At 34.9% G+C, this 12053-nt stretch overlaps 1 protein-coding gene across 1 annotated transcript in view; it reads right to left on the bottom strand.

Moving 5' to 3' along the window:
• The window catches only part of LOC137410203 (uncharacterized), a 70780-nt gene that overhangs the window by 42455 nt on the left and 16272 nt on the right, over positions 1-12053 (bottom strand). Inside the window, exons 2-5 of the mRNA XM_068095781.1 lie at positions 9927-10068; positions 8772-8876; positions 8437-8512; positions 3864-4005 (exon numbers count right to left, since the gene is read on the bottom strand). Coding sequence (XP_067951882.1) covers positions 3864-4005; positions 8437-8512; positions 8772-8876; positions 9927-10056 — 453 coding nt within the window. The 5' untranslated portion in view covers positions 10057-10068. The remainder of the gene's footprint in view (positions 1-3863; positions 4006-8436; positions 8513-8771; positions 8877-9926; positions 10069-12053) is intronic.

Below are 12053 nucleotides of genomic sequence, written 5' to 3'. Positions count from 1 at the left end.
ATGCAAAAAGTGATTTCTAATTACTGAGACAACATCTAGGTAGCATCTATGTGCTGCATATGAAGATTCATAAAGCTACCATAAAAATGTATACATTTGTGGTGGTTTATATGCCTACTGGGGAACCGGCCACCTTAAAAATGGGTAATGCGCTATTTGTCTACCCCCTGGGTGGTGTGGAAATGACTTATGTTCAAAAATATTACAAAAATTTCGTTTCTCGAGCAACGCTGGGTAGTACAGCTAGTATATATATATTTGTAGATATTTCCTAGTGTGTCTGCAGGCACTGATGAGCTCATTGCGTTTGTTCAATGAAGGTAGGAGTGGCCTGTATATGATATACAATCTTTCTTTCAGGCACCTTTTTTTAGTGCCAGTGGCCAGAGAATTGGACTGCTTAAGTACTCTGCAGTTGATGGAATAATTGGTGTTAAAATCTTCTAACTGCCATATGTGCTTGCTAAGTTTAGTGGCAGTTCTTTCATTTAACTTTTAAAAGTTTTTAAAAGAGTTTTAGCTTCTTTCTAGTGCAATCCTCAGGCTTTAGACTTCAACCTTCAGAGTTGAAGTCTAAAGCCTGAGGATTGCACAAGCAAGATACTGCCAGTAGTTGAATAAAATATAAGTGGACTATTTAATTTTCTAATATATATATACACATATATATATATATATATGTATATATATACATACATCTTTGCTACTCCGCTCCAAAACTTTTGAAGTCACTATTATCCAGGAAATGAAATGAAAGCTCTTTTCTGCGTTGATGTTTGCTCAAACAATGTTTCACTCATAACGCCATGTTTAAATAAACTTCAGGTATTTTTTGAAGCATTTAAAGATAGAAATAATTGGTGTTTGAAAAAAATATTCTACTTACAATATCTTTCTTTCAAAATACTCAGCTAGTAAACGTAAGGTATTCCTGCTCCTGATATATATAAATATATATATATACGAATATATATATATATATAAATATATATACATATATAATATATATATATATATATCTATACGAATATATATATATATATATATATATATATATATATATATATATATATATATATATATATATATATATATATATATATATATATATATATATATATATATATATATATATATATATATATATATATATATATATACTCGTATATATATGATGAGGCTTCAATAGCTGAAACAGTACTGTCTGTAGCATGAGTATATATATATATATTTTTTTTGTTTCCTCACCCCGGATACCTCGTATGGGTGGTAAATTCTGCTCTAACTCAGGTCTCCTACCAGTGACCTGGGAGTTTGAGCACTCGCCTCAAGATCTTAGCTGTTCCCTATAGCGCACTTTTCTGCAACTCACCTGAGTTGATTGTTGTTGGTATTTGGGCAAGCCACATTTTATGCGCCGGTGTTATTGCGCCCAGTGCCCCAATGACTACTGGGATTACAGTTGTTCTTACATTCCAGCACTTTTCAATTTCTTCTCTAAGAGGGAGATATTTCTCTACCTTTTCTTTTTCTTTGCTGGCTATATTGTAGTCATTGGGTACTGCTATATCTATTATAGTAGCCCTCTTGTTCTCCTTGTCTACCACCACTATATCTGGTTGGTTTGCTAGGACATGCTTGTCAGTTTGAATGTAGAAGTCCCAGAGGATCTTAGCGCAATTATTTTCATTGACCTTACCAGGAGCTTCCCACCAGTGTTGTGGTTTATTAAGGCCATACTCATCACATAAACTTCTATACACAATACCTGCGACATGATTATGCCGCTCAGTGTATGCGTTCCCTGCTAGTTTTTTTAAATGAGTTTTAGCTTCTTGCTAGTGCAATCCTCAGGCTTTAGACTTCAACCTTCAGAGTTGAAGTCTAAAGCCTGAGGATTGCACAAGCAAGATACTGCCAGTAGCTGAATAAAATATAAGTGGACTATTTAATTTTCTAATATATATATATATATATATATATATATATATATATATATATATATATATATATATATATGTATGTATGTATAGGTATAGAAATAAATATATACAGGTATAGGTATATATGTATAGGTATAGAAATAAATATATATATCAGGAGAAGGAATACTTTATGTTAACTGGCTGAGTATTTCGAAAGGAGAGTTTTTAAGTGGAAATTTTTTTCTTCAAACACCAATTATTTCTATTTTTAAGTGCCCCCAAGAATACCTGAAGTTTATTTAAAGTGATTGAGTGTAACAGTGAGTAAATGAGTGAGTGAAAGTGAGTGAAACATTGTTTGAGTAAACAATCAAAGAGAACTCAGTAAAGTTAACCAAAAGTAGATGCCACTAAAAATTGTGTTGAATCTTTTCTATGTTAATAAACCCTGATTTGTAAATTGGGAGTTTGTGATTATGCCCCTGCATCTGCAATTGTGCGCATGTGGATGGTGTGTAAGTGTGCAAGTGTGACACGAGTGTGTGTGCGCGTTGTGTACTTATACATTATATGTGTGTGCATTGTACGCATGTTTGTGTTGTGTATGTGTGCGTGAAAAGGACTGGGCTAGTGCAACAATTGTGTGTGCGCGCGTGTGGAGTGTGATCGGCCAGGGGTAATCAGTGGTTTGTAGTGTGTGATGCATAGTGCAGGTGCATGATACTTGATGTGTTGTAGGTTTTTGTGTGTGCATGTATTGCTGTCAGTGTCTGTGTCTGTGTATCCGAGTCAACAAAACACTTTGTGTCGTTGGATTCTTTATTCAGTTTCACCTAAGCTTCAAATCCATGATTACTGTGCCCTTACTCAACTACTGAATATATTTATTGTCAAAACTTTGTGTTGTTATTGAGGGTGGTCTTCTAAAGCATTCACTTGTAGATTAAGAATTTAACTTGATAGAAATTTAGGTTATATATGGTTTCACTGCTGGATCATGATAATTAAAAAATTGTTTAAGTTTGGATCATAAATTTTCTAAAATATCTTGGTCAGAGTTTTAAATTTTCATAAATGATTACTGTGAGACAAACGCTGAAACAAAAGAATAGCTTTTAGGTTTGTGCATTTAAAATTGTCAAATTGTAACTACTACTAACTATTTTGTAATGGTTTTCAAATGACTGAGTAGCAGCAAAAACAAAACAACTACTACTTTTAGTTTAAAGTATATTGTTTATATTATTTATTTTAATTAATATTTATATCAATTAATTTAATTATATATAGTTTAAAAAATAGTAACTCAACATCAGATCCATACACAACAACTAATAGTTTCATTATTATTTAAAGTTTATCATATATAATAGGTTGAAAAGTTGGCATAATATGTGGAAACTTTGCTAAAAGCTTCTCACTGCAGATGTGAAAGTTTGTCTTTGATAATATTAATTTAACCGATAGATAGCCATAAACAATTACTTTTTGTAATAGTTTATGCATCAAGTTCTAAGTCATTTTCCTAAAAGCCCTGATCATAATTAAAAGGCCAAAATTTCTAATTTGGCAGACATTGTGTAGAACAAATTTGCTCAGCTTAGAACATAAAAACTTCAATAAAGAATAAGTCAACTTCTGAATTCTTTTGTATATTGCATCGCCTTTAGTCATAAGCTTATTGTGAAACTAATCAGTTTCGGTGTAACTGGTAGTTAGGATTACTTACATTACAATATAATGGCGTCGAGCTCATTTGTTAGAACTGGTGTAATACAACTACCAAACAATGTTTTTACGTATAATTTCTGGCACTGTTCTTCCATATTGTATTCATTTAAAAAATCGAATCAAGGCTTGCTATCTAATTTCAACTGTTCTATTTTTTTCTTGTAATGTATTTTTATGCTGAACATTGATATTTTCATTAATACTCACCTCACTTCTCAGATTATCTATTCCTTTCTCCTTGCTGCTTTGCCATTCAGAAATTTTTTGGCGTGCTAGTGGTAGTAAATCTTGCTCAACATCTACTCCCATGTGTGAACTAGATTCTCCACACTTTGAACTCTTGTTGCATCTTGAATAAAAATATAATATAAAAAAGGTCAGAAAGATCGATATGAAAGATTTATACACGATCTCAAGTCGTACCGACAACTAGTGTCAACAAGAGTAGAAAAAAGTATATACTATTATATCAAAGGAACAAAAATAACTTGTTATAAAAATATATGTCGGTTGATCATGGCAAACAGGGGTGCAACTGAATTTGCCCAAAATCTGGATGAATCCGACCAAAAGCTGTCCCGCTAAAGTTGTATTTAATGCTGACTTGAAAAGGTTACCAAAAACTGACATTGACAGGTTGTCTGGTAGATTTGCACCAAAGACTGGTCCTTCTGATCTTTTTATGTTGTCTCAACTCTAGCGCTTGCATGTCTCCCTGATAAAATATTTAATTAATGTATTTCAAAATTAGGCATGTATTCCTCTGATTGGTTCAGATACCAATCTTATTTTAATTACACCACTGATAGGCATTAGCTGCCGTTTCAATAAAAACACTAGTCTGACTAGATTACTACTTTTGAATTGATGCATCTAAGGTTTGCAGTCATATATTCCATATGTTATCTCGAGTCAAGGAATCATAAAGCCCCCAATTGCCCCTTTTAACTTTCCTTGTCTGCAGATCTCAGGTGCTGAGCTTTGCCATTGTTTACAAGAAAAAAAATGGACCTGTAAACAATTCTTCACTAGTTTGTTTAACAAATATACAACAATTTAAATATTGTTTTAAAAACACCTGAAGTTTAAAAGCAACAAGGCATTGTCTCAACAAAAACAGACCAGCCAGCATGTGCAGCACAGTAGCCTTTTAATCAAATTCATTCCACTAAACAGAAAATGATTGGTTCAGCAATATTACTTGAACCTATGGTCTATCACTGACCGATGCATATAACGATTCACAAATCATGCAATGGTGAGTTACACTAAATTTACTATATAAACATCAATATGTGTGGGTAGATGTTTGTCCACCTTATAGAGCGGTCTTTCCTTTTTTTGTCGTACGAATTTCCGTCGTACGAAGCCAACTGAATTAATATGAGTAGTAAAATTTAATAACCGTATTTTTCGGACTATTAGCCGCTACTTTTTTTCAATTTTTTGAGCCATGCAGCGTATTTAGAGACAGCAACTATTCTGTAGGATTTTTTTTTACAGCTAGGGGTATTATGTCCTGCTAGTGCGCCTCTAGCAGTGCAAGGAAAACGGAAACAATGCCTAACGGTACTGTTTCATTAGGCACTGGGTTAAAAAGCGTCGGTTATGTAGTAAGTTAGCAAAATTTACTACAAAATTAAAAAAAATTAATGAGTAGTAACCTACATGTAATTAATATATACTGCCAATACGTAGAGAGAAGGTCATGTAAACGTTTGTTTCTTGCAGCCACTGAAAGAAAACATTGTTCTCGCCTACTAATTTTCCCACTTCAAAAAGGTAAGTACTTCTCGTTTAATTTTGTATTGTCTATGAATTGCCACATCTCCACTACTTAGAAACGTTGACTTTTTCACTCTTTGTGATAGTAAACATGTTCATTTTCTTCCACAGCTGAGTTACTAATTTTTTCTAGCTACAAATACTCTAACTTACCTCTACCACACATTTCTTCAAATAAATTGTTATTGACTCATTGTAGATTACCTTCACTGCTATGAAGCCGAAGTCGGGCATTAGAAATGCTATCTTGGTTATTGACAGCATCAAGTTTCTTTGGACAGACTGTGGAGGTAGAATTTTCTTGGATGAATGATATTATATCTAATTTCACCTGCTCGATTTTAGCTTGAGTAGGGCTACCATTTTTTTTGCATTTAAATGGTTTAGAGGTGATCAAACAATAGCAAACTTATTCCTACATTGAAATATAGTTACACAAATTAATTTTGTTGTGACACTCATTAGTTTTAACTTGGAGGAACGCTCTTTACAGCGTGTTATTAAACTTACTCATTAGGCAAGAATTAACTGCACCACATTTTTTTGCTGCTCTGGCACTAGAAACCAATGAGTCGAATTGCGTCTATTCATTAAGCCCCGATGACTTTTAAATAGTAATTAAATTTGAATTTCTTATTCCAAGTTTTGTCATGAGAAAAAAACATCAATTTTTTTCAAGTTTTAACTCTGAGACCAGTGATTCGGTTATACTTTTAATTTTTACAGCTAATAGCATGGCATTCCTGCATCTACCCATAGATATATTATAGCACGACATTCTTTGGCATGTTTCTGTGGGCAGCACAAGTTCATCTTAAAACTAATTGATGCCTCTACCATGATTTTTATTATTTTATTCAGATGCAGACAACAGCACACATAATCCAATGGCAATCCTGTTTTTAAAGGTCCCCGAAGCATATGGGAGCCATACAAGCAAGAATGCATCTATTATCACTCATGTTCATGTTTGGTCTACAACACTGTAAGCTACCCTGCTACCTCATTGCCTCCATTGAAAAGATCTACAGATAAAATTAGGTTACATTAGATAATTTGGACAGCTTTACTAATTAAAACGCTCACCTCTTCCAACAGTATTGAAGCAGTACAATGCCTCCTAAAAAGCCTACTGCCAAAACGCAAGAACAGATTGATTGCCATAGAAAAAAAGACCGAATTTGCAAAGCGCCAGCTAGACAAGCAGAAACTGTTGAGAAAACACGGCTATGTCTACAACAGGCCAAAATAGCTACGGCAGCTGCTACAAGGGCAGAAACTGATTAGCGAACATAGCTCTGCCTACGACGAAACCGAATAGCTACTGCAACTGCTAGAAGAGCAAAAACTGCTGAACAAACACAGGTACATCTAGAGCGGGCAAAAATAGATGCTGCAGCCGCTAAAAGAGCAGAGGCTGCTAAGCTGACTCAGCAGCGACTCAAATGGTTCAGAGCAGCCGCTACAGCTGACAGACATGCAGAAACCTCCAAGCAGATGCAATGGCGACAAGAACATGATGCACTAGCTACAGCGGCTGCTTGGCAAGCTGAAATTCTAGAGCAGATAAAACAGCGACAACAGCAAAATGCACTCAATCACAGAGCAGCTACCCGGCTCTGTGCATAGGCAGAAAACTTTGCACTTGACTACAGTCCTGCAACACAGTATAGGGCTGAATTTTTATGAGCCAAATGTTCAAAAATGCTCCAGATGTAATGCCTTACATCGGAAAGGCAAGCGGCCATATATGTAGTTTAAATAGTAAATTTTATCGATAACAAATTTTAGCAACACGACCACATTACTGTTTAACAGTTTCTGTATGCCATGTCAAAACACAGGCTGTAGACGAAGAACTGGTGAATCATGATTAGTGTTTTAAGCATGAAGAAGTCTCAATTCAATAAATGCTGGCAATAGCTCAGCAGTGCAATAGCAAAATATTTTCTAGATTTTCTTATAATATGTAAAACTTTTCAATACTGCCAGTTTGGAGAATTTCAGTTGGCCTAGCAATGTCAATTTCATTATCAGTTCGGTGTACAAAATTAGGAGAACTCGAATTTGAGTGGTTCGAGACTGATGCATTGTAGACTAGCTGTAAAACACATTTCATACTTCTATTGTTCTCTCCAACATTATTGACATGTACAACTGCATATGTGTATGCAGTCTGATACGCACACAAGTTCAGTAAACTGCATATTTGGAGATGTTTTACAGTATGAAAGAAAAATCTCAATAAACTTATTGCATGACTTGAATCTGTTCCCGAACACGGGTAATGCAGCTCGTAGATAATAAGACGCTGTTTTATTGCCCTGCATGCTCGCTAACCAAAATAAATTTTTAATACAACCTTTTGATCCTTGTTAATGAAATGTGCCTTGTCAGAACTGCTTAATGGATGTTGCCATTTACTTCAAGTTATTTACTGGAAACTAACTTAACTAGAACTTAATTTAAGTTCTTAACTAGAACTGCTTATCTACCAAAACAACAGTACAGTAAACTTGATTTTACTAAAAAATCTTTAATTTGAGTAGCCATTTCAATATTGATTCATTGAACGCGGAAACGACTTATTAAAGAAATATATCTAATGTATATCAAAATATTGGAACTTATTAGCAAAACTACATGTATAGAAGATGTTTAAACTTGTCGTTCTTTGGATATACATCTGTGCCAGTCTACATTGATGCAATGAAAACATAAAAAATTTAAATACATGTAAAACACTAATTTGTTAACAAACAATGTTATGTACAATCACATGTAAAAACAAGAGTTATCTTCTCCATATTTTAGTGCAATAGTTTTTTCAATGAAAAACATACTTGTATCCAAATTTTAAAGCAACTATCTTACTATGCAAATCATTTTTCTACTTAAATGCAATGAAACAGTTTCATGAATTATCATAATGTTTTATGAAACATATATATGTTCAAACTTATCAGGAAATTTAGTAAATCAATTTACAAGTTACCTGTAGCACAAGAAGTGATCACAGCGAGTGCACATGAAATCTACATATCTGCCACAGTCTTTCATTTCACACAGATCTAAAATTTAGCATGAAATAAACATATATCTTCAGAATTATGGCTCTTGCATGTTGTAAGGCTGAATTTTCTATATGCTGTAACATAAACTTGTCTTGTCTCTAATAAAATATAGTTCTGGAGTATATATTCAAATTTACTCATTATGCCTTATTCAAAAAACATTTATTACATGTAGCTTTATATAAGTTCAAACATTCAATAGCCCATTGACCACAAATAGCTACACATCTAATAGGTTTGCTTTTTTAAATACTACCATAAGTTCCACGTCTTTTAGAGTGTTGCTCTGATTCAGCAGAAAATGTCAAAGGCGTTCGGCAGACGGGGCAGGGAGGCTCCCTCTCTTCTAAGCGGAGGCGCTCTGTACAAAAATAAAGTAAGTTCTTATTACTGCAAAGGCTGTAAGTCAGGCACCGCCATTAAAAATAAACTTTGGGAAGTATTATAGAAACATGCAAACAGTATACTTCAGCTTAAGTATAATAGTCTAGCTTAATGACCAAATACTCAAATGGTGAGGAGTGGCAAGAAAAACTGCGATTGTTTTAATTCGCTTAAAATGAAACGCATGCAAAATTTTAAACTTAAAATTTTACTAACTTCATGAATTGTTTACTATTTAAAAGTAATATTCAATAACAAGATTACTTTATTTTGATTAGAAATTAGGTACTGCTTTTATCCTGAACTTCAACAATTAAATTTCTAAAATGGAAACCATTGCTGATATGTGGTGCTGATGGCAAAATATTGGTGAATGGTGTTCAAAGGTGCTAGCGATCAAAACTTATTAAAAAAAGAAAAGCCATACATGATATTTCTTTCAAGACAAAAGTTGCACATACGTAAGTAAAATACATATTATGAAATTGTTTAAAAAAATGGCAACTATTTGCAAAAGTTTTATAATGTGATTTCCACAAAAATTGAGAACTCAACACCTTTTTGAGATAGGGATTACTCTTGGTGGCCACTATCACTCTTTCTTTACAAAATATTCGTTGCTGTGAACCAAGTAAACACTCTTTAAATTATATTTTATGTTAAAATCAGGCTGCTAGGCAGATTTACCCACAAAAATTTGAATTTGAAAATTAACTAAAAATGTTCAAGAAACAAAAAAGCAAGCAATGATTACTGAACACAATAGTTTTCGCAATAGTTTTCAAGCTAATGGTGGCCACATTGTGTGATGGGCGGGATTTTTATAGCTTTTTACCGTTTGTGTAGAATCACTTTGTTTGAATAATTTGATGTGGCTAAAATAAATTGATCGTAACAGTAAAATAATTTTTTTCTGTTTTCTTCAAGCTGTGTGGTTAAACGAAAGTATATGTTTCTAAAATATTTCATTGTTATATCTCAAAAAGTAGGTATGATAGAAGTAAAAAATATATTCATGGCACATTACCTAGACAAGGATGGCAGATTTCATGTTTACAGTCTGAAATTTTCAGATTGACATCATTAAAACAGGTGCAGCACTGCAGCTCGGAACTGTTAGGATTCAAGGAGCTAATTTCTTGACTGAAAGAAGTCATTATTCTTTGAAGCTAAAATAAATAATGATGAAACTTTTTTTGCGTTTGAGTGTAATGTTGGGGTAAAGCAAAAGGTATTTATACATGTATTTTAACCAATCCCAAATTCTACCCAATGTGCTAACTCAGTATTTATTGCGTAAGAGTGTCACCTGCCATCTGCAAAAAAATTTAAAAACCCAGTTTTCTTTGAACTACTTTACTAATTTTACTGTTAGCAAGTTTTACTGACTTGAGTGGGGCTAATTACTGGAGCTTATAACTATTTTCACAAAGGGCACTATTGCATATCAAATTTGGCTCAAATATCACTATTCAAATGTACCATTATTTGCTGATACAAGTCACAATATTGTTTTAATTAGATGTACATTTTTTGTTTGGACAGCTTGTATTTTGTGTTTAATCATTTTTGTTTGCTGATATGGCTATAAAGGAAACTGTTGGTTTCCTTTACTTCAAAAAATACACCTAGTGTGTCAACAGTGTGAATAGATATTTGGGCGATATATTTATACAAATGCAGGAAGTCAATATGAGTGCATACAAATAAGAACATCCTGAGAGATTACCGCTATATCTGCATTTTTTTTCTCATCAGGATCGTTAAATAGACAGCTCGCATGGAAGGCTTCGCTTTCTCCTGCGGTCTCGGCTTGCAGCTCATTTTTAGCCAGACCCCTGTGCCAATCTAGCTCAATGACAATGAGTCTCCTGATGGAATGATGGAAAATTATCAGGCCCTGAAATCGATTGTATGGTTTACTGGACCGCCTGCTGCTACACAATCTAGTGAAGGCCCTTTGTGTTGTTCACCCTGTGCTGGCAAACGAGAGTACCAGAGAGGGGAGCTGCTGCTGGCGCACCTCAGACTCATTACAATAGATCTCTGAATCGTCAAAAGCTGGATTATCCCTTTTTAGTGACCTAGTCCGAGTTAAGGCCACAGTACAGAGAGCTAAAGCCTGCCAGTGGCGACTTTTCTCCAGTAATCGGCAGGCTCTTTTTTAGTGCCGCTGGAAGAAAGCTCCGTTGGATGCAGATACTTCAAGCAGACGAGTCAACTTCTTGGCACAGGATTTGACTTGCGTAATATGCTCCTTCACTTTGTCTATTGGTCAGGCCGAGGCTGCTCATGTCGATCATGTATTGACCTGTTCTTGGAAGCGGGCTTATAGTTTGAGTATCAAGCAATCCAGAATGGCTCGGCATTAAAGAGGCAACTCGCGACCTCTGAGTCAGCTTTGGCTCCGGCAATACTCTTCTTTTTGAGCAGCTGTCTCGAATACATGATCACCCATGATGTCTGACTTGGTCACTGGCTTTCTAGGGGCTGATCAGCAACACTCTGAGTAGGCGTATATGACTTCCTAGGAAGGTTGTCCAGTCATTCTCTAGTTTGCAGAACATGTTGCCACTTGATCTTGTTCCCTCGGTACAACACGCTTCTATAATTGGCTTTGCTGTGTGCTCTTCGATGTGACATGGCCTGGTAGCAGGAGACGTGCTGCCATTAACGAGTATGCACATAATGTGTTGCAGGTTCTTTCACGGGCTACTAGTAACTCCACACAGGTGACAAGTACTGGACCTGCTTGCTCCTGTCGCCACTAGTAGTACTCTATAGGAATAATATCTTTCCTCGGCTCAGCACACAGCTGATGTTTTAGCGGAGCCTGGTGATTCCCAGGGGTGCCTCTCTAAAAACAAAAGATCTATTTGATTCTTCAAAAAAATTATTTTTAATGCTTTCACCAAGCGGAGATGTTTTGGATCTTGAGAGGAGTCTACGTTGTCTCACTGTTTCTTGTTTGGTGCCTCCTTAAAGGTCCTTAAGGGAAAACAGTATGGGTGTAAACCAGGTGTATTTCAACATGAGCCTTTCTTTATGGAACAGATTTTTCAATAGAAGTAGTCTGGCCAAAGAACTATTCTATAATTATGGTTGCTAGAAGGGTCTCACTACTTTGATCGATATAGGTGATTCCATGCTCTCA

Source organism: Watersipora subatra, unplaced genomic scaffold (assembly GCF_963576615.1).
Source record: "Watersipora subatra unplaced genomic scaffold, tzWatSuba1.1 SCAFFOLD_105, whole genome shotgun sequence".
NCBI lineage: Eukaryota > Metazoa > Bryozoa > Gymnolaemata > Cheilostomatida > Watersiporidae > Watersipora > Watersipora subatra.
Note: the sequence above shows the minus strand (reverse complement) of the source record. Positions and strands in the feature narration are given on the sequence as shown.